Raw genomic sequence first — 27,108 nt, forward strand, 5'->3', positions numbered from 1 at the left:
CCCCCCGCTCAGAAACCCTGCACTGATTTGGTTGTCATGTTCACCACATGACGAGCCCCTTGCCCACCACTGAGTGATTACCAGTGGCAGTGGGATGGGGCTCCTAAGTAGGCATTAATTGCACACTTAATATTCTCAATTGGTTGTTGGGGCAGGAAGGCCATCCACAGGTCTTCACTCGATTAAAAAACCCCTGCCACTAAATTCACCATGGGCTGGGCACAAAATTCACTCCTCTAGAGTCTTTTATAAAAAAAGAAGAAATTCCGGGATTTTGAACTCAGGAATTTAAACAAGGCAGAAAAAAAAAGGTCATAGTAGCGCATTATTCGAATGAAGAATTGTAGAGACAACACATATCCCGAAGTGGAAATCCACCCCTTAGATCTATTATATTATCATACGGTGTCTTATGGTTAGAAGAAACACATATGCTATGTGCGTATCACTAGGTCTAGATCGATGCCACAAAGACTACATCAGCTTCAAAGAAAGGAAATCAAGAACTTTATTCAGTTTGTACACAGAACACAAGCCACCATGAATGATGCAAAAGCAAATGTAGAAAAATAGTAGAATCATATTGGCACTGACGACTATCTGTTCTGTACACAGTTTTAGTCAAAATAAATAGAGGATTTCCATCTTGTAATGGCATCAATGTATACAATAAATTTTGGCTTTCATTTACATGAATAAGTATAAAGGATTCCTGGGTACTGCTTGCACTCCTCCAATGTTATTTTGCCTGAAGTGCAGCAGAAATCCCATTTACATTTCAGGACAACAGCTCTGAAGACCTTCCCGGCCAAAGTCTGAAGGCCTCCCACCCTGTTCGTCTCGGACACCCGTTAAATTGTCTACGTATGTTTGTGTACTTGCCCCAAAGTCAATCCGTTCAATCCGAATCAGCGACCAGGGTAGATTGATGTTCAATTTAAAGTGGAAATACAAAGGCTTGACCGATGAAATGTCAAAAACTGAGGAATTGCTCATGGATTGGCCATATTATATAGTACACCTGTCGTTGTAATCTTAAAGGTGAGAAGGGGAATATGGGTCCAGTGGTGGCAGTATTTTAAGCTTACTAGAGCACCATGTGAACAGCTGTAAACTGGATTAAAAAGCTGTGAATATTGGAGATCTGAAACAGAAACTGGTACAATGGTTGAACAGCATCTGAAACAGAAAAAAATTGGTTTAATTCTTCATCTGTTCTTGTATAGGTTCCACCCAAAATGCTACAATCTTTCGGGTGCTGCCTGACCTGCAGTATATTTAAAGATTTTCCTGAAAATCTTACAGCAATGGGAAGGAGTGGGACTAACTGGATAACTCTGCCAAAGGGCATGAATGATCTCCTCCTGTACTGTGTTTTTTTTTTATTCCTCCATGGGATGTGGACATCGCTGGCTGGGCCAGTATTTATTGCCCTCCCTGAGGACATTTAAGAGTCAATCACATTGCTGTGGGTCTGGAGTCACATGTAGGCCAGAACGGGGAAGGACAACAGATTTCCATCCCTAAAGGACATCAGTGAACCAGATGGGTTTTTACGACAATCGGCAATGGTTTCATGGCCATCTTTAGACTTTTACTTCCACATTTTTTTTATTGAATTCAAATTTCACCATTTGCCACGGTGGGATTTGAACCTGGGTCCGCAGAGCATGACTCTAGGTCTCTGGATTACTAGTTCAGCGACAATACCATTACGCCACCACCTCCACTTCTATGATTGGGAGGTTCTTTTCTTTTATGTAACTCGGATCAGTACTTGTTTGCCTTAATTGGGAATGGAAGACTCTATAGTCGCGTCACACCTGTTGCTAATTCTAGGTGGAAATGACACCCGGGTTAAAGAGGATAGTTGGTCAGTTAACAAAAAACTTAACTTTTCAGAAGCTAGAAAGTTATGAGTGACAAAGATGACAATGTGAGGTGAGGTTCTATAATTTTGAAGCGCAGGAATTTTTTTTGAAATGGGATATGTCATGATTTGAACAGACCAGCTGGTGCAGACTATGTGGAATAGTGAATTGTGGGATTGGTAGAAACTGAACAAGAACACTTCGAAAAGAAATAAGCATTGCATATTTGATAAAGTGCAGAAAGTCAAAGGAGATTGGGCAATTATATCTGTCCTTGATTACATGGTGTAATCTGCGGGGGGGAGCGGGGAGGGAAAGAGACAAATGAACAGAATAACTAAACTAGTTCACTCATCCATGTAATGTGGGACCCTTAATTAGCAAGCTTAAATTATAATGGGTCTTTTCTCCTTGATGAATCTGGTTCTGGCGATAATTTGATCACAGGTTCAACTGTGACCAAGCACAGTCTTCTTTGTTTAATGCAGGTTTAAAAAATATTTTTTCTGTAAAGCTCACTTATCTGGCCGCCGATTTGGATCTGGTTCAGAGAAGCACATTTACTACATGATTTACTCAAATTCAGCACCTGATCCTGGGGCAAGTTCGCTTTGGATTTTTTTGTTAAACTGACAAGGCTGATAGAAACTCGAGATGTAAATGGACCGGCAGAAAAATGTCACTGTATGACATAGACCCACGAAAGGCAAGAATCAATATGTAACTGCTCAATTAAATGAACTGTGAAAAAGGTCAGGATACTAAAGCATTTAATGCTAATGTTAAATGTTTGAACTGTTAAATGAGAGCGCAGTAAGACTGCTTATTATTTCTATTACATTAATAAAAGCACGAGTGTAATGTGCATGTGTACCTGAGTAGCCATCTTGAAATATTAGTCCAAACACAGTTGCTAATAAAAAAAGGTTTTTACGATCATGGCATTATCTAAAATAAACAGAGTAGGCTGGAACTACCTACTTGTTCTAATTTTGCAAGTCCTTCATGCAGATACTCAAGCCCTCATAACAATGGCCGTGCTGCATGACTTGATTATAGGTGTGGTAGCAACAGTGGTGATCTGGCCATATGGGGAGGCAGACATTTGCCAAGACATTATTGAGAAGATGATGCTAATATTCCCAACAGTGCCTCAATGGCCTTGTGATGTCAATTGGACACCAAGTAGTTGAGCTTCCTCACACAGTTGCACAGAGAGTTATGTCTGATAATATCATTAGCAGTCATAATTGTGTGTTTTACACAAAAATGAACGGAAATAGGAGAATAAAAAAGGAAGTTTGAATTTCACCATAATTCCATATAAAGGCATAATATTTTTTAAAGGAGTGCTTATATGACAAAATGCTGTCATACGCACGATTGGTCTGGCAACTGTCAGAGGCATTGGCCAGCCGCAATGGTACTAGCTACCAGAGAGAGAGAGATTGGTCACTTCCTAAGGTGCTTCTATGTTGCAGAAATGCAGTCAATAGGAGGCATGCAGATCGTCTACACAATGTGATCTAAGAATATGTTGTCCAGTTAAGGATTTTACTGAATGCCATGGGACTAGTTTCTTGCACTGAGGGTCTCTACATTATATACTGGGACCCAGTGTGACTGGGACATGACCGAACAAGAGAGATTGAAGTTCCCATGGATATTTTTGACCTGGAGGGAAACAATAGAAAATGTGGAATGTAAAAAAAATCAAAAGGACATTTTTTTTTCAGGAAGTAGGGTAGGTAGAAACTTGCTGTATAAAAGGAATAGGAATGACAGAAAGCACCCAATTAAAATATGATTAAGCAAATCTTGTGCTGAAAGACAGGGACTCATTAGTTTTACTGCAGGTTGATTGAGAAAGAAAAATAAATTGCAGGAGTTTTGCACCACAAATATTGGTCGCAATGAGATTCTCTGGTTCTGCCGGCAGCACACCCGTGGGTTTCCTGGTGCCAAAGGGTGACTTTAATGGGAATTCCCATTGACAGCGATGGGAGCGAGAATCCTGCTGCCATGCGAACAGGCAGACCACCTCCCGCCACCTGGAAACACGTGGTTGGGAGGCCAGAGTATCCCCCCATTAGGGTAAACATTTCTCTTCGCTTCATGAACAATATTCTGATTGAATGAACTGCCCATTCACGATATAATCCATTCAACTGCCATTCCATTTATTTTGGGATGGCATTACAACAGGCAACCCTTTGACAGATTAATGCCAATATGTTACTACAAAATGTACGCCATTATCGTTTCTGTTTCAGATGCTGACCCTTTACATTATCTTCCCCATTTTCTGCTTTATTTCAGATTTCCAGACTGGGAAGAGGTGAGGGCAGACAACTGGCAAAAATGTCACACCGCAGAACCTTGCTTTGTCAGTAGCAAAATACTTTACACATTTCGATTAAACCAGAGATGGATGCCGCTTTGAAATGTCAGCTGCAAGCATCAGTTAACCATGGACTCATATTGCACAAATATGACAGGTCTACATTCATAGTAACTAACATCTAGGTAACAGATTGGACCAGTGTATAAATTATTTTTACTTTTACCCTGTTATTTCAATAAAGAGAACACTTGAAGGTGCAATGATAAACTAGATTTTATATTCTTGCGTGTACAATCCCAAATACTGTCAGGATTAGAATACCACACCATGTAAATTTTAATGACTATGGAAAGATAAGTGGTGCATATAGGCCCTTAAAGTACACTATAATGTTACGGGAATATTTAATAACAAATAACACACTGTATTAGGATCTGGCACTTTTACAGTTAATGGAAGGAGATCCAAAACACAACGGAATTAAACAAAATCCTAACATTAAAGTCAGTTCCCCACCAACATTACAATTTCAGAGTAATTCTTGTCCCTTCATGGTAATTCACATAGAAGCAGAGGCCAAGATATTCCTGGCCTCTTGGGGACGGCTCTGGAGGTGGGGACAGCATGGAGCGGATCAGAAACTCTAGTCAGGATGGCTCCCTGCTATTCCACCTCAGACCAAGCTGCCGTGGGAAGGTGCTCCATGGAGCCAATCAAGACTCAGTGGAATGTCAATTTCCAACATTGATGGGACTTTCCTGGCATCAAACAGCCCTCCCGCTCCCCCGACTGAATCTAGTGCCAGCCTTGATTTGGAGGTGGTTTCCTAGCAGAAATTCAGCGGTACACCAGAGCCTTCTCTCCTTGCCTCAATGACGGAGCTGCAAGGATGGAATGGCCGCTGTGGCAGCTAAAATCATTCCTGTGAAGAAGTTCCCCTCCCCTGAAATCCTTAACCATTCTGGGCATTCTTCGTTATGGAAATCTTTGCGACTTTTTGAGGGCAGCTCCTTTATGAGGTGCTCATCTTCGGCCTCAGTAGCACCCACTTCTCCCAGTGGCATTGTTGGCTAACTAGTGCTGCAGGTCCTCCCATTGGCCACCTGCGACCCAGTTCCATCCACTATCATTAACTGGGCCAATATCTAAGGTCACGCCAGTGGGCATGTTACCGATGCGTGGGTTCGAGACCCAAAAATCTGGTTCCTGTTGCCCACAGGAAAATCTGAGCCCAGAGGCTTGAGTGCATAGAAGCTGTGTAGCACACATATTGTATTCTGGATGACATCATAATTTCACAAAGATATTCTTTAAAAACTTTGCTTCTTTAGAGGAACAATTGGTAAAGCCAGCCGGTAAATAAACCACACAGGTCAAACGGTCCCATGTTCAAGAACGGGCTGTTGAAAGGAAAATTGGTTAATCATGGTGCCTGCATGAAGGAGGAAGTGGGGAGAATTTCAACCCCTCCACAGTGTGGTTTTGGGTCAGATGGGAAGTAAAAATGTCAAAGATTTCCAATCCAAGCCACCCACTTCCGTTTTTGATGTAGGGGAGGCTGTGGGGGGCCATGAGATGGTTCCCTCATGTAAGATTTTTCACAGTTCCAGCTTTCAAACTAGCTGACTAGATGTTCCAGGCTGAGGAAACCCAGCATCAAAAGGGTGGGGAGAACATCTGGATGGAACAGGTGAGTGGCTTTACAGCACAGCTTGTGGGCCAGGAGGAGTAAGAGTGCTCATCTCCCAGCACCCAAACAAACCTGTAACCTTGTAACGGTAATGAGATATCCCACTAACATGACTTTATGCTCTTATGGTCTTCTCTAAGGCCCATAGTCTCCTCTCATGCCCTCTCAAATTCCCCAAATCCTTAAAAGGCCCTCTGCAATCTTTGCTCATCCTCTGATCTCTCTGGCCCTCTACAGAATTCTCTCCTCATCCTCTGACTTCTCAGACTCCTTCCACAATATTATACCCTCCTGTCCCAATCACTCCAGTATAATAACATCCTCTTGTGGCCATTTCTTTATGTATAAATATAAGCAAACCAGAATAAACCAGTTTCAGTTGTGTATTAGAGCTCTATGTATAATCAGCAGTGCTTTATTCCTGCAAAGATATCACCGTGTGGTGATGAGGGTAGGAGTATGGATTCCCTGGTTGAATAAATTTCATTGGAGAAGTTTCCAATGGACCAGCAGGGAGATTGTGGATTTTTGTTTAGCTGAGGAATAGGCTTAAGAATCCGGAGCGAAAAGACCGTTTTGTACACATTTGCTGACTGACCTTTGAAGGTGGCTGCTTCAACAGGTTATTATTGGGTGTCTGGGAGAATACAACTGTGGTCGAGTGCCTTTCTGTGCATATGTAAAGGGGATCAAGAGGATTTTTGCTGCTTGAAACCCTTGAAAATCCAGCTGTTGATCAGGCAGTGGAGGTCAGTAAACGGACAATCTTTTTGATGAAAGCAGACCCAGAAGTCCATTAACTGCACAAGAATTTCCTCCTGCTGAGCCTGAAGAATGGCCACTGTCGGACATTTTGTGTAAGTTTGAGCAGCAACACCGTCCCAAACAATTGGAGATTGCTGAAAGCTATCGGTTTGGAACAAGGCATCAGTTGTCCAGTGAGGACATTGGAGACTTTACTGTGACTTTAAAAGATGTCCATTCACTGTAATTCTGGAGAATTTCAAGAGAAATCAATGCAGGACAGATTTGTGTGCAGTTTAAAAGTGAAGACGTTCGCAGTAAGCTGCTGACATTGCCAAAGTTCGCTTTCGACTTAACATGCCAAACAACAATGTCCATGGGCATATGGAACATGACTCAAGAGAACTCAGTGTTAACAACTTCCAGTATCTGCTAAAGTAAACAAGCTGTTTCTGAGTAAGGTTAAGGCCCTAATGACAGTAGTGAGTCGTAACAGGAGTATTAAAATGTCCTGCTACCGGTGGTTAGACCAACATTGGGCACAGCCTTGTCCTTTTCTGAAGACAAGAGTGCTACAGTTCTAAGAAGAAGGGTTATCTTTCCAAAAATGTCAAAATGACGTAAACGGAGAAAACACTGGCTGGAGGAAATGGCAGTCACCGCATATCATTGTTGAACAACACCAGATCGATGAAGGGTCAGTTGAGACCCATATGATCGAAAGCACAAGGTGTCCAGTGGAAATTTTCAGGGAATTGTAATCGAAGTAGCGATGGATGGAGCTCTGATAAACATGGGGTTGACACTGGGGGCAGTTAGCGTGATTCCTGAATCACTATGCCATGAAAAGTTGAGTCAGAGGCAACTGGAGAAATCATGCAAAGAATTATGAAGTTATGGAGGAGAGAAAATTCCCTCAATGGGCCGTGTGTCGCTTCCACTTGCATACAAGGATCAATTGCAAAATTAGCCAACATTGTAATGAAGGGTGAAAAACCAGTCTTGTTCGGAGAGAACTGGTTTACAACAATCAAGTTAAACTGAAGCAAAATTCATAACGCAAAATGATGCAATCGATGGGTACACTTGGGTGTTTAATGAAACCCACAAACTGATTCAAGGTTATTAGACCAGTTTACAGGTTCAGAGGAATACAAGATCAGTTTACTGCAAACCATGTCCAGTACCCGATGCTCTAAGGGAGAAAGTGGAGCAAGAACTGAAAACACTTGAGACCGGGAACATAATCTCTAGAGTAGAATAGAATAATTGGGCCACTCCACTCGTGGATGGTTCCACAAGAATAAGTAGGGATTTATAAGGTAATTATAATATTGTCGAAGCTTTTCATCTTGCACTCATCGGACATTCGCAAGAGTACAATGTAAGGGAATCAACACTTGCCAACTAATCAGCACTCTCTCCTCATACAGATTTCCTTTACACTGTATTTTTGCAAATGCTCTGATGAGTGCAAGATGAAAAGCTTCAACAAAAAACATCTAATTTTTTCAGCAATACTCTGTACCAGCAAATTACTATTTATGAGGTAACTGTAACTCAGGTACTGGAATGTAATCCACCCAATACTTTGCCAAATGTGGAGGATGTTGTCAGGAGGCCAGATTTTTTCAAAATTAGATCTGAAAAATACCTTTCTGTTACTTGAGATAGACATTGACCCAAATTCATATTTGACAATGAATACACACATGGGGCTTTTTCAGTTTAATAAGCTGCTATTTGGAGCTTCTTCAGTACCTGGAATTTTTCAAGGGGTAATGAACCAAACTTTGCAAGGAATTCAGGGAGTGGCGTGCTATTTGGATGACATACTGATTTCAGCTCCAAACAGGCAAACCTGAATAAGTGACAGACTGAATAAGGTGCTGCAACGTGTGGAAAGGCATGGAGTTCAATGAAGGCACATAATGGCAGAATATGTGTTCACAGGATGGACAAAGATGGGTTACATGCAACCTAGAGTAAGATTCAAGTGATAGAAAATGTCCCACACTCTGTATTAGTGAGCGAAATGATGCTCAGATAGAACATGATTTTTGCAGTAAGAAGATTTCAGAAATACTTGTATGGTCATAGTTTTAGAATCAAAGCTATCATAAGCCACTGATGGCTATTTTGAATTCAAAGTCTCCAATGCCCACTTTAATTGCAGATCGAATGCAGAGATGGGCATTTATTTTGTCTGCTTATCAGTACAATAGTCAATTGGAAGGTCAGAAATGCCAATGCGAAGTCAGGGTTAACAACACCATCAGAGGTACAGCCACACTTTTCCTTTCTCATGCAGATGAGTTGCCAGTCACAGCAGCTAGCATTGGTAGAACAATTCATAGGAACCCTATATTGACAAGGGCATGTGACAATATTGCAAACCAGTGGCCAACACAGATAGTGGATTTAGAAATCAGGCCATTTTTTATGCTTAAGAGTGAGTAAAGGTCTTATGTAGCGAGCCAGAGTTGTAATTCATGAATGATACAGATCACAGTTGCAATGTGATCTTCATAATCAATATTAGGGGCGAGCTTGATGAACTGTCCAGTGAGAAAGTGGTAGCTAGAGGTAGTTATGGAAAAATATACAATGAAACAGCATAAAGTATGTCAAGCAGTAGAAAATAAGCCACCATTAGTACCTTTGCAACCATGGGAATGGGCAGCTAGAGAGTCACAGTGGCTGCACATAGCCTTGGCAGAATTTGAAGGGCATCAGCTATTCTTTAAGATAGATAGCCATTCAAAGTGCATTGAGGGGCTTCTAACAAGCTGAATAACAAAGTTTAAACCTCTCAATATTTTTGCTTAGTTTATTTGCCATTTATAGGTTCCCAGAGGAAATCGTGTCTAACAATGGACTTCAGTCTTGTTCAGAAGAGTTTGCAAATTTCATGCGAATGAATAGGGCAAAACACACTAAATATGATCCTGCTCGAAATGGAATAGCAGAGTGCACAGTACAAATTAGTAGGTCTGATCTTGTTAAACAAATGTTCAAAATAAGTTGGAAGAAAAGCCAGTGAATCTCAGCTGACAAATTATTGTTTATTATCATAATACACCTCACATTACTACTGGCAGAATGCCAGTTGAACTGGTTTTCAGATGATAGGCTAGAACAAGGATTTCCTTGCCAAAGCCACATTTAGCACAGTCAATTGAAGAGAAAGAATCTAGTCAGGAAGGTGTGTCATGATAGGAGTAGAGTGACAGAAAGAAGTCTGAGGCTGAAGGTTAAAGGGAAAGAAGTGGCTACCTGACAGAATCATGAAAGTATCTGGTCTGCGCAAATGTTTCATCAGGATGTTTTGGTGGTGAAAAGGTTAGGTTTGTACATCTCGACTATGTTTTTGCCTTCTGTGGTTAATGAAGGAGAAGAAGAAGGAGGAAGATGGGAAGAATCAAATACGTGGGTTTGGTGCAAGTTCAATCAAGGCATTCATGAGGATCTTATTATTTGAATAGAAACAATGTGCAGGGTTATGGGGAAAAGGCAGGAAGATGGCACTGAGTCATAATGCTCATTCGAAGAGCCAGGGCAGACATGGCGGGCTAAATGGCCTCCTTCTGCACTGCAGCAATTTTGTGATTCTGTGCATTAAATGCAAGTTCCAACACAAGTTGTACTTGAACTTAGTTCAAATCCAAGTCAGAGTCAGGCTGACATGTAATGGTGCGGAAAATTGAACTGATTGTTAAGGGCAAAAGTCAGTATTTGTTGGACAAAACAATAATAATAATCTTTATTTATGTCACAAGTAGGCCCACATTAACACTGCAATGAAGTTACTGTGAAAATCCCCTAGTCACCACACTCCGGCGCCTGTTCGGGTACAGAGGGAGAATTCAGAATGTCCAAATTACCTAACAGCACGTCTTTTGGGTCTTGTGGGAGGAAACCGGAGCACCTGGAGGAAACCCACGCAGACGCAGGGAGAACGTGCAGTCTCTACACAGACAGTGACCCAAGCTGCAAATCAAACCTGGGACCCTGGCGCTGTGAAGCAACAGTGCAAACCACTGTTCTACAAAGCCATCTGCAGACTCAACAAAGTGGGTTAATGTCCCTAATTCAAGTTACCTGAGTTTTAAAACTTTGAGTCAAGAAAGGAGGTAACCTGTTCGGAATAGGAAACCAGTGGTTAACTTGGATTTGTAAATAAATGAAAAACACAAAATGAATATAAATTGTATGGAATTTGAACTCTATGTAACATTTTTGTTAAAGAGGGAGCAGTGTAATTGCATCTGTGTACAAACTCAAATCAGGATAAACTAGTTTCACTTGGGTATTAGAACTCCATATGTAAACAGTAATGATTTTATCTTGCAAAGATAAAGCATCAAGCCTTCTGCATTTGTCTCCTCAGACCATTTCCTCACCTCCAGAGAGCAAGAGAGAGAGAGAAGTTAAATAAAGTCATTACTTTTTCTGTCTCTTAAAGCTCTCTGAATCTGATTTAATGATTTCAATTCATTTTCTTTTGGTGGTAATGAGTTTTGCACATCAGTGTTTTTGGAATGGACTCACTAATTTCTTCTCAACAATCTTCGAGTCAAGCGGGTGACTTTTTGTGATTGTGTTAAATGGGTGATATTGAGTGGTGTGCCCATTTCATACCTTGCCACAATTTTAGTTTCATAGAAGCCAACAGATACTTGCAATATAAATCCACCTTATTGAAGTTTTCACACAAAGTGAAGATCTATCTTCCAAGTACTCTCAGGACAGCTATAGCATAGATCATTGTAAGAAATTAAAAGTTCATTTATGTTTATTCTATCAAGTTCACACCTTCCCCCCCAACCCACAACATCACCTGATCATCTCCATCTTTAAAGAATCGTGGAGCGATGCAGAAAGGTACCCACTCAGAAAGTCATGCCTAAGCCGATTATTCCTATTCTCCTGTTCTTTCCCCATAGCCCTGCAAATCTTTCCCTTTCAAGTATAATTCCAATTCAAGTTCCTTTCCCTACGTTCCCCAAAACTGGCCTTGGGTTCATGCTGCATCTAAACCATGTTATACCTTTCCTGATTGTGCATCACACTGGTGCCCACGGTGAAATTATATTGCATTCCCCAACACTGATATTCCTCACCATGATGAGCACACAAATAATTAAAGCTTCATTTAATCATGAATCACTCAACACAGCTAAGATAGGCTACACGAGTGTCTGTAACTGTCGGGATGTGAATAGCATTAGTCCAAAAACTCCTACTGTCACCTTTGTACTAATATAAGAAATGACAGATACACAGGAGTGATTAATTTTCCATACTCGTTGTGGGGCTTCAGCTAATATTTGCTCACTACTTGTTGTCACCCAAACCCTACTCACATGAGATAATTCTTCTTCACCCATCGCTTTGCAGGTTTCATGTCACTGCATGAAATGGCTCTTACCTAAATGCACACAGGTGGCAAAACAGGCTGTGAGGCACACGGGCTTAAACTGGCACAGGTGCGGGCATGCAATTGTCAGATGACATACATTCCATTTTGGTTTTACCCAAAGTGGGTTTCATCAGAGTCCCACTGCAGTGCCATGTTCATTCCAGAGGGGAGCAACCAACACCCATTATTTTTCATGTGGAGAAAGACATGTGACAGTTCAACAATAAATAAAAAGATAAATCAGAATTGCCTACTCAAGTCGTTTTTCATAGAAAGCCTCTGCTTAATTTCTCTGTGTATTTTAAGGCAGGAAAAGTATTTTTTCGATAGATTTAATCTGATAATCTGAAATGTAAATTATTTTTAGTGCTATTTACAATACAATCATATTGATCACATGGGTTAATATCTGGATATTTGTAATAAAGAATCAATACCGACTCAGGAAAACACCAAGCAATGTTGAAACCACTTTGGGGTGCTCTGAGCGAGGAGGAGAAACCAGGCGTGCTACTTGAAGTAATTTAATCCCGCCACCAGCAGGAACTTTTCAAGGAACAGTTCAGAGTCAAGGACGGCAATGTGAGCTGCCCTTCCAATCAGTGCATTGGCAGTGTTTGGCAATGCGTGGAATATATCGTAGCGGAGTAGAGTGCAGTCCACAGTCTCTGCCACTGGTCGAAGAAGATTGTTGATCATTTCAGTGTAGACACAACCTGCCCCAGGGGAAAAAAATAGAAACATTAGAAAACGAAATGGGTACTATTTACAACAGAAGTTAACAATTTCAATATATATGTTTATTTGCTCGCACAGAACTTGAATTTTGCCAAAAAGGGCCATGTTGCCGAAAATTTTCATCTTGCACTCCTCAAGACAAATGCAAGAATGCCAAATTTCAAACAAACACAACAAGATAGGAAAAGTTAATAAGAAGATGAGAAATAAAGCGATGCTGATTGGTTGGCAATTTTGATCAGCTGATGCATTACCATGGAGAAAGTAACAGGAAAAGAAGACTCCTAAAACCTCCGGATAATTCAAAGAAGGTGAAAAGCTTAACATAGTCTTTTATTTGCAGCTAACAGTTTCTTGCATATGAATGTATGTTACTTCTAGCAAGCCTAAATGAGCCAAGTTACAAGTTTGATTGATTATTTTAAATTGGTTGTTACCTCCACCCGGGTGCCCTGGCAGCGCCACCCAGGTACCAGCCTGGCACTGCCATGGTGACCGGGTGGTACTGCCAGGTTGGCAGTTAAGATGCCAGGCTCACATTCTGCCCACACCGGGATCGGGCTCCGGGGGGTGCCCTGCCTATGTGAGATGGGGTGCCCGGAGGCTCGATGACCCCCTTGTAGGTCAGCTGTAGCATCGGGGGGAGGGGTGTCGCGAGATCGGACTGCCATTCCTGCATGGATTAACTCTGTCAGTGCATGAGTGGAGCCTGGAGGTGGGGACGTTCCCCGCTGAAACACTAAAAAAAAAGCTGAGTGCCATTCGATAGCGGGGTCGTTCGAGGTGCTTCCAGCCCTGGTACCACCCCACTAATGCACCCAGAACGGATTTTTTTTCATTAGTTAAATCGAGACTGAATATCACGCAATTCGCTTTTGGGATGCTATTCATTCCGTGATTCAGGACCTGCAAATGGGATTGCACTCTGCCGGCATGAACTGAAAGCAATTCCAGGCCCAGTGGGTGGGGCTGGAATTAATGCTCAAGACCCTGACAACTGGAGCTGATTTTAAATTTTAAATACTCCACTTACCACACACGCATTGCAGCTACGAAGCTAGCTCAGAGAAGACCTGCCCATGAGATGTCTACCTAAAAGAGGCAGTGCATAACAGAGGGGTGGAGCATGAAATGTCCAACCTGTTAATGATATTTAAATTCATGCTAATGATGCCGAAGCGGGGCGCAAACTTCGATAACGCCACCGGCGAAGGGCGGGGCATGGCGACAGAATCGGCACCAGGTGCAAATTGTGATTATTCCATTGCACGCTATTCTCCGCCCAATCACAATTCTTGCTGCCGGCGTTGTGAAGCAGAGAAGTCAGTCTAACATTAAAGGGGTAAAATATCATGGCTTTGGAGACCATGAAGAGCAGAAGTGTTTCCCTGTCTCTCAAGCAAACCTTCCGCAATCTCTGATTGCACCCTTTGACACCCCACGCCATTATTGCACCCTTCCATCATCCGCATTTCTCCCTCTGTACTCTCAGCTATCCTCCCACCATCTCCCTGCTGTGCTTCCAAATTCCTCCCCCACCAAAACAGAAATTCTTGGATGCTGGGACCATTCCTGCTGGTCCCTGGCTGCTGCCTTATAGTTCAGGCTTTGCCAGAATCAGGCAATCATCTTTTCAATTGACTGGCTGCCAGGTAGAAAACGGAGCAGAAGAATTCCTCCTTTCCAGGATTCATAGAATCAAAGAATCCCTACAGTGCAGAAGGAGGCCATTTGACCCAACCAGGCTGTACCGACCCTTCGAAAGAGCATACTACCCATGTCCACGCACCAATCCACACTGCCCTATCCCCATAACCTGCGCACCCCTTGACACTAAGGGGCAATTTAGAATGTCCAATCCACCTAATCCGCACATCTTTGGTCTGTGGGGGGAAACTTGAGGACCTGGAGGAAACTCAGACAGACATGGGAAGAATGTGCAAACTTCACACAGTGACCCAAGGCCGGAATTGAACCCAGGAATTCTTCTGCTCCGTTTTCTACCTGGCAGCCAGTCAATTGAAAAGATGATTGCCTGATTCTGGCAAAGCCTGAACTATAAGGCGGCAGCCAGGGGCCAGCAGGAATGGTCCCAGCATCCAAGAATTTCTGTTTTGGTGGGGGAGGAATTTGGAAGCACAGCAGGGAGATGGTGGGAGGATAGCTGAGAGTACGAGCGTTGACTTAAGACTTACGGGTTCGATCTTCACTGCTCCGGTCACGGTCAATGTTGGTTCGTTGTTGCTGGGTGACCCGGGCAGGAAAAAGAGCTGAAGAGGAGCTGCTGAAGAGTGAAGAGAGCGATTTGAACTTGGGGCTCAATTCTTATAGTCCCCAGGGGCTTCCCGCCTTTCGGGGCAGACCCTGTACCTGGTCCCAAGTGATTGGACTTTGTCCTAATCGCTTGGTTCGATTTTCTCCAATGCTGGAGCGGTTCCCTGATCGATGGGCAGTCTTGAGGTGCTCGTTCACCTCCTTTTGTGTAGGCTCCTGCTGGCGCCGAAGAGTCTGGCTTTGCTTTATGTGTCTAAATGTAGCTTATTGTTCCTGGGGATTGCTCATTAGTATGCAGATGGCTGTTATTTTGTTATGCTGATGGTTGCTGGTATCGATAGTGTCTGGCCTTTCCAGAGGTAAATACACAGCCAACCTGCAGCTGCTCGTTTTTGTCTTGTTGGCTGCCTTTGCCGTTCGCCATTTTGAATCGAGAGTTGGCCATTTTAAGTGGCTACAGGATGCCCTCCATTGTAGTGTGAGGCACTACTACTGAGCTAAATAGGATAATTTTGAACAGATAGAGCAAAATCTGACTGGGCCACCATGAGTTTCTGTGGGCCATCATGTGAAAGTGTACAAACTCAGCAATAGCATGATGGGAAAAATAGCCAACTTATGTAACCAAGTGTGAGACAGCTGTGTCAGCTAAGTGCCAAGATCAGACCCTGACAAAGTAGACAAAGCTAAGAATCCACATAATTGTATCATACAAGGCCAGAAGAGGGAAAATAGTGCCTGACCTTATTAAAACCTGATAACAAAGCCACGATCTAGGAATGTCCGAATAACACAACCTCCTCATGACCTAGGTCCATCTGCGTCAAGGCATCATGAGGGCAGAGGTAAAAACAAAATAGGACCACGTCTTCAACCCTCTAAAGACAAAATACTGCAAATAAGCCGAGTCAGGGTCTTTCCATGACAACATGTTTGATCAGAAGTTATGACTGTATTGACATTTTTGAACAAGGTCTGTTTTTATAAAATGATACAGCTTTTGTATAAATATTGAACGTTTTCTCCATGTCTTTGCGAGCTTGAGAAAGAATGAGCAGGTTTACCTTAACAGCTCTCTCTCTCTCTAACCTGTAGCCATCTGCATGCAGACTTTGGTCAATAAAGACAAAGTTATTTATTTCGAAACAGAGTTGTAAAGTTGTTTCTTCACAGTCTTGAAGTAGGAAAAATTTTTAAAAGACGACAATCAGCAGTAGCAGATTTGTATATAACTACAATCTGTCACCTCATGGCCCGGTATAGCCGCCACTATACCATTACCACCAAGCCAGGGGATCAACATCAACCCTGGTTTAATGAAGAGTGCAGACATGTCAGGAGCAGCACCAGGCAATTCTAAAAATGAGGTGCCATCCTGGTGAAGCTACAACATAGGACTACTTGCGTGTCAAACGGCGATATATTGCCAAGTCAGGATGGTGAGTGACATTTGGAGGGGAGCCTCCAGGTGGTGGTGTACCCAAGTATCTGCAGTTTTACCATACGATCATGGCCATGGGTTTGGAAGGTGCTGCCTAAAGAATCTTGGTGAGTTCCTGCAGTGCATCTGGTAGGTGGTACACACGGTTGCCATTGTTTGCCAGTGGTAGAGGGATTGAATGTTTGTGGATGAGGTGCCAATCAAGTGGACTGATTTGTCCTGAATGGTATCGAGCTTCTGGTTTGTTGCTGGAACTGCACTCATCCAGGCAAGTGGTGAGTATTCCATTGCATTCCTGATATGTGCCTTGTAGATGCTGGACAAGCTTGGGCAGGGGTCAGGAGGTGAGTGTTGATAGCGGGGGATTCAGTGATGGTAATGCCATTGAATGCCAGGAGGCAATGGTTAGATCCTCTCTTGTTGGAGATGGTTATTGCCTGGCACTTGCTTGGCACTTTTGCTCGGGCTCCTTGATGCCATACTTGGTCACATGCTATCTTGATGTCAAGGGCAATCACTCTCACCTCACCTCTGGCATTCAGCGATTTTGTCCACGTTTGAGCGAAGGTCAGGAGCTGAGTAACCCTGGCAGAATCCAAACTGAACGTCAGTGAGAAGGTTACTACTGAGTAAGTGCAGCTTAATAGCACTGTTAATTACACCTTTATCACTTTGCTGATGATCGAGGGTAGACTGAGGGCCATGTTGGACTTGTCCTGTTTCTTCTATGCAGGACTTACCTGGGCAGCTTTTCTCATTGCCGGGTAGATGACATGTATTGTAGCTGTACAGGAACATCTTGGCTAGGGGCGTGGCAAGTTCTGGAGCACAGATTTTATGTACTATTGACAGAATATCATCAAGGCCCATAGCCTTTGCGGTCTCCACTGCCTTCAGCCATTTCTTGATGTCAAGTGAAGTGAATCAAATTGACTGAAGACTGACATCTGTGATGCTGGGGACCTGTGGAGGAGGCAGAGATGGATCATCCACTCGGCACTCGGGCTGAAGATTGTTGCAAATGTTTTAGCCTTATCTTTTGCACAGACATGCTGGGCCCCTCCATGATTGAGAATGGGGATGTTTGTGGAACCTCCTCCTCCAGTGAATTATTGAATTGCCCATTCAGTCATAACTGGTGGTCAATTACTGTCACACCTGTCTACAGTCTATCTCTAGTAAAGTGATGGAAGGCTTCATCAACCGTGGTATCGCCGTTTCCTTCACTGCCATTGAGGCCACATGCTGGAACTCCCTCCCCGACAGTACTCTTGGTCTACCTACATCACATGGACTGCTGCAGCTTGAGAAGGCAACTCACCACTACCTTCACAAGGATGCTTAGAAATGGGCAATAAATGCTGGCCTAGTCAGCGATGCCCACTTCCCATGAATGAATAAAGTAAATGTGGAGTTTTTGGATGGGAGTACTGAAAATCTGGATCTACCCGCAAGCTGCGGGGTTTTAACCTCAATGCATGTGACTTTTGTCACTGGCAGGTTTCCTCAACAAGTCCCCATCCTGGCTTCCTAAATCAGACTGCAGAAGCAGGTAGGCCCCATACACTATTCAAAATTTGGATTGTGGTAGGGGAGAGTTGTTGATACTGTGGGGGGTGGCAGGGGGATGGATTTACTGGCAGTCTCCAATCGCAAGGGACTTTGTATGGTTTGTGGGTTTGTTTGGCAGGGGGGGGGGGAGGGGAAGATAGGAGCGCCTAGGGGATCATGTGGAATCATTCCTGGCCCACAAGCAATGCTGTAAATGCACGTAATCTCCTCCTAATTCTTTAATTGTTTCCCCCCCCAGCTTTTTGAGGGGTGTCAAACCTAGTCGAGCCCTGAAACACCTGAAAAACAAGTTAAATCAGACTCATTGAAATATTTCAATGGCCAACCATCTCCTGAGAGTGAGGACGTTTTTTGCCCTTTGTCTTGCCTCTGTTAATCCTGGAAGGAGACGGGTTTCAGATTTTCAAAATGTAACCTTTGTCCTGATCCCAACCTGCTGTTATTGACTATGAAAGTTCAGCCCACAGTGCCTGGCAATAGGATTTCCAGCTTATTGGCACAAGAGGATTGGCACCGGGGCTGGTTTAACACGGGGCTAAATAGCTGGCTTTTGAAGCACACCAAGGCAGGCCAGCAGCACGGTTCAATTCCCGTACCAGCCTCCCCGAACAGGCGCCGGAATGTGGCGACTCGGGGCTTTTCACAGTAACTTCATTTGAAGCCTACTTGTGACAATAAGTAATTTTCATTTTTATTTCATTTAATTTTCAGGAGCAATTTTCTGGCGTAATGGCCCTTGATTGCTGCAAACTTTATTTGAGGCAGCCCACAGTCAATCTAGTTTGGACCCCTATACCCTTCCCTTTGCTATTTTATCTCTTCAGTGATGCCAATCTTGAGGAAAGAGCTATGGAAAATGAAAATGAAGCGTTGCTTTATCATTCTCAGTGAGAGGTACTTAACCACCATGCTGATCCCATGGTGCAAGGAGTTCACTATAGAGGCAAGTCACAGCCACACCTGCGTGCTTCAAGTTGACGGAGAAAGATATTGCTTGTATCAGGTTTTCTTCTATTTTTTGCAACAATCACCATGAAACTGCCAAAACCAATCCACTCGCCCAAGAATGTCGCACTGAAGTATAGATGGTGACAGTTATCCTTACACACTTTGAAAGAGTCAATATTGCAAAATGGTCTAAATCAACTTAATAGATCAAATTTGCAAAGGCTAAGAAAGCAAAGTAGCAAATCATAAGGACAACGGAAATGCTAGACATAAAGTGATAAATTTCCATCTGGTTCACCTTCTACTGTACTTTATGTGTTACATAGATTACAAAGAATTTACAGTGCAGAAGGAGGCCATTCGGCCCATCGAGTCTGCACCGGTCCTTAGAAAGAGCACCCCATTTAAGCCCACACCTCCACCCTATCCCTGTAGCCCCATAACCCAGGAACCCCACTCAACCTTTTTGGACACTAAGGGCAATTTATCATGGCCAATCTACCTAACCTGCACATCTTTGGACTGTGGGAGGAAACCGGAGCACCTAGAGGAAACCCACGCAGACACAGGGAGAACGTGCAGACTCCGCACAGGCAGTGACCCAAGCCAGGAATCGAACCTGGGACTCTGGAGCTGTGAAGGAACTGTGCTAACCACTGTGCTACCGTGCTGCCCTAAGTGGAGGGGTTGACTAGTCATAGCATGACATGAATAAAACCTGTGGTAGTGAGCTTTGATAACAAAAGGCCCCAAACCTCCTGCTCATTCTGAGCATGCTACATTTGGGGCGGAATTCTCCCCTACCCGGCGGGGTGGGGGGTCCCGGCGTGATGGAGTGGCGGGAACCACTCTGGCATCGGTCCGTCCCAAAGGTGCGTAAGTCTTTAGTGGCACCTTTAGGGGCCAAACCCCCACCTTGAGGGGCTAGACCCGCGCCGAAGCGGTTTCCGCTCCACCGGCTGGTGGGGAAGGCCTTTGGCGCCACGCCAGCCGGGGCCGAAAGGTCTTCGCCGAGTGACGGGGGTCCGCACATGCGCAGGAGAATCAGCGGTTGCTGACGTCATCCCCACGCATGCGCAGGGGAGGGGGTCTCTTCCGCCTCCCCCATAGTGAAGACCATGGCGAAGGCGGAAGAGAAAGAGTGCCCCCACGGCACAGGCCCGCCCGCGGATCGGTGGGCCCCGATCGCGAGCCAGGCCACCGTGGGGGCACTCCCCGGGGCCAGATCGCCCCGTGCCCCCCCACCCCAGGACCCCGGAGCCCGCCCGCGCCACCTTGTCCCACCGTTCAAAAGGTGGTTTGGTTCACGCCAGCGGGACAGGCATTTCAGCAGCGGGACTTCGGAACATCGCGGGCCGGAGAATCGGCAGGGGTGGGCCCGCCAACTGGCGCGGCGCGATTCCCGCCCCCGCCGACCGGCGCGACGCGATTCCCGCCCTCGCCGAATCTCTGGTGGTGGAGACTTCGGGACACGGCGGTGGCGGGTTTCACGTCAGCCCCTGGCGATTCTCCGACCCGGCGGGTGTTCGGAGAATCCCGCCCCAGGTTTCAAAATTATTCAGGCAGTGTATTTTCTGAAAGAAATCTAAGTTGCATTTGAGTGAAATTATGCCAACTTCCTCCTTGGACAGCTGTTCCATCGTTACCACTTGTGCACTGAATTACTGAACAGGATTTTGGCCTGTGGGTCCTCTGGAGCATAGGGAGCATGCTAGATGAAAGGAGGAACCCACCCAGTGGTAGAACAGGGCAGGGGTGGGGAGGGCGAGGGCGCTCCGGGATTCGGATCCCCTGCAGCCACCTATGTACCGAACCACAGATGTGACCGCGGTGGTGGCCATTTTCATTCCAAGCACGTTAAAAGTATTGACAAGTCAATTCAAGACAGAGGCTCCCGAATGCCTTCGTCATCAACAGCAGCTGTAGCTTTGTCAGCTGGAGGGAGCTTTGGGGACTTGCCTGCATCCTTAATTGGACAACGAGCATGCCCTCTGGCCACTAATTGGCCAATCCAGTTGAAATCGATGTCGGGTTACTGTCCTTGATTCAGTGTAGGGTCAGGACCCACATTTCATCCTGACCTGAAATGACAGATCCTGCCCACTGTTTCTGTAGATTCATTTTGAAATTACCCCCACAGAGTGTAATGTTTGTTTCTACTGGATGAGGTTAAATTTGATGTTATGTTCTCTATCATTTAGAATCCTAAAAGCAAACATCACATCACCCCTCAGCCTTTTAGCTTTTCTGGTGAAAACGTGTAGATTGAAAGCAAAACCCGGATAACAAATGCTCACTTCCCTCAAATCTTTAAGCCATCATCCTTACAATGTTAATTAATATCCCCGTTGTTCAGAGTTCAAGTTTCCTGGAATATTTTTACCATTTTACAAATGTGAAACGTCCAGTTTAATTTTCCTGAAGTGTGTCGTTTTGCTAAACCACCTGCTGGAGTCTGGCTCTGCTGTTCCCCAAGGGAATGAGTCGGATGTGGATTTTTCTTATTCATTTCTCTCTCCAACCAATGGTTGTCAACTACTGAGAAACCAGGGGCCAAAGCATTGGCTACAGGAAATCAGTAAAGTTGAACTGAATAAGAATGAAGAGAAGCACAACCAGGACATGTTATCGGCTGCTGAACGTGTTGTTTAAAATGCAATGCTTTGTGGAAGAGGAATAATTAAAATAATGAAACTTTGAAGTCCGGTAATGATTTAGGATGGGAAATAGTGCAACACTAGTTAGAGCTTAAGTGAAACAAGTGGGGAAATTGAGGAAAACTATCCTGGCCTATTAGCTAAGGTGGCAATAGGGTTGGCACTGGAGAAGAGGTGATCATGATCCACTCATTATGTTCTTCCCTCTCTCAATCAGTTGTTCTTTATTCCTGCAATCCAGACTCAAGTCTAATTATTACTTCTCCCCTAACCTTTGCAATGTTGCTGGTGCTCCGAAACATGGGTCCTGACCCCCTCATGTAGGTTTCTCAAGTTTTAAGAAGATACAGCATCATTTTTAGGTACTTGAAGAGAGGAAACAACAAAATAAATCATGAAGGCGACATTTACCAGTCTGTCTATCTTTCAACGCCGTCTTGCACATTTCAATCCGGGCGGAGTGAAAAGGAACGTATCGATCCTGCGTCGATGCCACCAGCACGATATTGTTGAAGTACTGCAGCCCTACATCAAAATAACAGATTTCAATTAGAACTAACATCAAAATAAAACATTTCATCTTCCCAATGTCAAAAGTTTCTGTTTTTGCTAATTCCTCTCTGGGTCCTCTCCTCCTGAGAAGGAAGGTGGTGAAATACTCCCATACCTCCATCAAAGCAACAAGAGGCTATTGGCATCCAACTCTGAGAGCCACTCTCTGATTTTTCTTCAGCCCCCTCCACCCGTCCAGTAGGGTGAGCGAAGCACTAATGGAGATAAGGGGCGAAATTCTCCGGTATCGGCGCGATGTCCGCCGACTGGCGCCCAAAATGGCGCAAATCAGTCGGGCATCGCGCCGCCCCAAAGGTGCGGAATGCTCCGCATCTTTGGGGGCCGAGCCCCAACCTTAAGGGGCTAGGCCCGCGCCGGACAAATTTCCGCCCCGCCAGCTGGTGGAAAAGGCCAATGGTGCCCCGCCGGCTGGCGCGGAAATGACATCTCCGGGCGGCGCATGCGCGGGAGCGTTAGCGGCCGCTGACGGCATTCCCGCGCATGCGCAGTGGAGGGAGTCTCTTCCACCTCCGCCATGGTGGAGACTGTGGCGAAGGCGGAAGGGAAAGAGTGCCCCCATGGCACAGGCCCACCCGCGGATCGGTGGGCCCCGATCGCGGGCCAGGCCACCGTGGGGGCACCCCCTGGGGCCAGATCGTCCCGCGTCCCCCCCAGGACCCCGGAGCCTGCTCACGCCGCCTTGTCCCGCCGGTAAGGTAGGTGGTTTAATCTACGCCGGCGGGACAGGCATTTTAGCAGCGGGACTTCGGCCCATCCGGGCCGGAGAATCGCGGCGCGGCGCGATTCCTGCCCCCGCCGAATATCCGGTGCCGGAGAATTCGGCAACCGGCGGGGGCGGGATTCACGCCAGCCCCCGGTGATTCTCCGACCCGGCGGGGGGTCGGAGAATCTCGGCCAAGGTCCTTCAAAGCGAGTCAGCTGGAGCTGTTAACTTAAGCTGAGTGTTTTTATTCATTCATTTGATTTGTGGAAAACATAGAAGTACAAGAATAAACAAGTTCAGTTTCTGTCGCTGGCTTCCAGCATAATGTAGGCGCAAATACTAAGTTCCACCTGATTCATTACAACGGATGGATAGAATTTCTCCCGGTAATTCCAGAAGACACTTATGACACTCGGTATTGAATCACACAGACCAGGATATCTCAGGTTTAGTCGTTATTTTGTGCAGGGTTGCCTAAATAAGTGTAGCTCCAATGACACACAAGAAGCTCATCACAATGCACCCCGATTGAGCAGTGCCCCTTTAAATATTCACTCTCATCACTACTAACGCAGAGTGGCAGCTGTGTGCAGTGTATACAAGACGCACTTGCAGCAACTCGCCAATGCTCCTTCCACAGAACCATTCATACCTCCGACCTCTACCACCTAGGAGGCCATGGGCAGCAGACATGTGGGAACATCACAACTTGCAAGTTCCCTGCCAAGCTACACATCATTCTGACTTGTGGCCATATTGCCGTTGCTTCACTGACACGGAGTCAAAATACTGGAACTCCCTTCCTCACAGCACTGTAGCTGGACTGCAGTCATTCAAGGAGGCTGCTCAGCACCAAGTGCTCAAGGACAATTAGGGATGGGCACCAAGTGCTCAAGGACAATTAGGGATGGGCAACAAGCGCTGGCCTCGTCAGCAATGTTCACACCCCATGAAAAGAATATGCAGGAAAAAAAAGTTAGGGACTTTAACCAGATCCAAAGTAATGATTAGCTTCAGTGTCCCTCAACTGATCGTCAACGTTGGGACAGCAAGTGCACAGCGTGTTGGATGAGGAGAATCAGAATGGATACCTCCTGCATTATTCCCCCATCCTTAGACAAATAGTTTACTGACAATCGTTGTCTAAGTTCACCCATGTAGAGCAGACCATTTGACTGAGGTATCTCTGGGTGGTTGCTGCCTGCGGAACTGTTCCAGTCACGAAAGAGCTTACAGCAAAAGAGGGGAACAAATTAGAAAGAAAAAACAATCATACAATCTTTTCACTGGAATGGCGACACAGCTTTGACTGATTTATAGAGCGAATTGCATTATTTAAAATAAATACTCCAACAAGGACTGTAAACAGAACGTTTGTCATGACATGTGTAGTATGATAAATGTCTATGTTTGCCAACCTTGCATTTTTCATGTTGCATGGCTGACTGAGTCACAGCCTCTATTTCTTTCGCAGTAACTTTCTACTAAATGCGATATTTAGCTCCATATTGTTTTGGACAGTGTGCATCTTCCAAATGGGCAGATTTGATTTTTTTCACATTTTGCTTTTGTGCTCTTTGAACTGGGTAATTTTGGTGCTGGGGTCACTTTTGCCCAAGGTTCCACAGTACAGTCAGCCCAAAAATGGCATTCCCTCTGCTCTGCTCCTGTATTGCATTCCAATACTAGCAGTTCGCACTTCGCCACACTTCTACTTTCCACATTAAACACTTTTACGGCCTCCATAAAGGCTTCTTTGAGATTTAGTGGCATTCAGCCATAATAATGGTCAGCTTTTTGTTGTGAGCTTGCAGATCCTGAGAACCGAGTTCAAACTGCCCAAAATGCATTTCACTTGCGACCACGGCAGTCTGCGGATATAATGGAAGGTATTTAATCGATCTTAGAACTTCAGGACATTATTGACACTTCGGGCTGGATTCCGCTGCCGGTAGGGGAGTTCCCGATGCAGCCGAGAATCCTGCCGGGGAAAAAACAGTACTGGTACTGTGATGCTCCAGTCCACGACCGGCGGCGACATTAAGGTTCACATCCCCGCCAGTGGGAGGTTGCAAATTGGTCAAATTACCCATTTGCATGCTATTATGGGCTGGACACCGGTTATTCTATGCCTCCATGATGCTCTGGCTCTCTGGGCTGGGGTTCACATGGGTGTGGATTAGTGCAAGTATTTTCCAGCCTGGCCCTGATGCGGCGGACCTTTCAGTGAGCCAAAGGGTTAAGTATTTAAAGTAGGTGCCCCCAAACTCCATCGGAGAGATCCCTTTCCTCCATAATGCAAATCCAGCCCATCCCATCCCACCCATAAGAGACCTCCATCAGAGGCCCTCACCAGAGGCCACCCATATTAGATACCCCCATGTTAGAGACCCACCCATATCAGTGACCCCCATATAACAGAGAATCCCCAAAACAAAGAACCCCCCAGAAAAGAGAAGCCCCCGTAACAGTGAAGCCCGCTATAACAAAGAACCTCCCCCATAACAGAAACCACCCCCATAACCAGACACCCCTGCTTGGAAGCTAAAGCGCAGTCCAAGCAAAAACAGTGAAAGAAATCCCTGTTTCTTCACTCACCTGTCCCTTACACCAGATGCCTCAGACAGATTTCTGTAAAGCAGCAAATGTTATTTCATAGAAAGCAAAAACCACATCACAAAGCTTTCAATCCCCTCAGATCCTTTGACCTGCAAGGCTTCCATTCACACCAAGGAGAAATAGCCTTAGTAGGCTGTAATTGACATCAGACAGCCAGTTGTCTGGATTGCTATTTTAATTTCCCTTCAAACCTGAATGCATCTCAAGTAGCCTGCTTTGAACCTAACCTCAATATTTATAAACATTTCAGAGTTAAGTGCTTTCACTTCCTCCTTTTCTCAGGAAAAAGCACTTAACTGCTTCTGATGTGGTCAGGAGCTGCCAATTAGAGCAAGATGCTTATAAACATTGTGGTTAGGTCACAGCAGGTGACTTCAGATGCAGTCAAGCATGAAGGGAGAGTGAAATAAACACTCCAGATATCTGGTAATCTGAAATACAGTCTACTAAAAGCTATTTCTCTTTGAAGTGAATAGGTGTCTTGCAGATCAAAGGATATGAGGGGGTTTAAAGCCATGTCATGTAGTTTTGGTTTTCTATGAAGTAACAGCTGCTCCTTTCTAGACATATGTATGAGGCAGTGGGTGTAAGGAACAGGTCAATGACTGCTCTTTAGTTTCCAAGCAGGAGTGACGGATGTGAGGGAAGGCGGGGGACATCTCTGATATGGGGGTCTTTGATAGGGGGTCAGTGAGGGGAGAGGTTGGGTCACCCTCATGCATGAGTCCTGTGGGAGGGGGGTAACCCAGCAATTTCAGCAGTTGGAGGTGGGGGAGGGGATGCCCCTACTTGTCATCGGCAGGGAGGAGATGGCATGATTACCATTGCGGGGGGATGGGGAGGGGGGCAGCCATCTGACCTCACTATCAGGCTGCCGCTCAAAATGCTAGCCCGATAGCACGATTGGGAACAGAATCCCTTACGAAACTGCCATGCATAAATTTGCTCCGAGCACCAGTGCAAACTAGAAGCGATTCAGCTCCGATGTGAGAACGTGGGGCGGGATTCTCTGACCCCCGCCGGGTCGGAGAATCGCCGGGGGGCGGTGTGAATCCTGCCCCGCCGCTGGCTGCCGAATTCTCCGGCGCCGTTTTTTTGGCGGGGGCGGGAATCGCGTTGCGCCGGTTGGGGATCGTTGGCAGCGGCCCCCCCCAGCGATTCTTCGCTCTGCGATGGGCCGAGCGGCTGCCCGCTTTCGGCCTGTCCCGCCGGCGTAAATTACACAAGGTTCTTACCGGCGGGACATGGCTCTGCGGGCGGCCTGCGGAGTCCTCGGGGGGTGCACTGGGAGATGTGGCCTCAGGGGAGGCCCCCACTGTGGCCTGGCCCGCGTTCGGGGCCCACCGAACTGCAGGCGGGCCTGTGCCGTGGGGGGCACTCTTTCCCTTCGCGACGGCCGCTGTAAAGCTCCGCCATGGCCAGTGCGGAGTGTCATGATATTCAAACACACATCACAACACACACATCATGATAGACAGACCAACAGACCAATTAGCACACATAACACGACAG

The 27,108-nt window shown here is 45.4% G+C and overlaps 1 protein-coding gene across 2 annotated transcripts in view; it reads right to left on the reverse strand.

Annotated features, from left to right (window-relative positions):
* Positions 1-484: 484 nt before the first annotated feature.
* The window catches only part of fam135b (family with sequence similarity 135 member B), a 607,420-nt gene continuing 580,796 nt past the window's right edge, over positions 485-27,108 (reverse strand). For both annotated transcript variants that reach the window (XM_072468261.1, XM_072468262.1), the window contains exons 19-20: positions 22,113-22,226; positions 485-12,787 (exon numbers count right to left, since the gene is read on the reverse strand). In XM_072468261.1, coding sequence (XP_072324362.1) covers positions 12,582-12,787; positions 22,113-22,226 — 320 coding nt within the window. In that variant the 3' untranslated portion in view covers positions 485-12,581. The remainder of the gene's footprint in view (positions 12,788-22,112; positions 22,227-27,108) is intronic.

Source organism: Scyliorhinus torazame, chromosome 11, assembly GCF_047496885.1.
Source record: "Scyliorhinus torazame isolate Kashiwa2021f chromosome 11, sScyTor2.1, whole genome shotgun sequence".
Taxonomy (NCBI): Eukaryota; Metazoa; Chordata; class Chondrichthyes; order Carcharhiniformes; family Scyliorhinidae; genus Scyliorhinus; species Scyliorhinus torazame.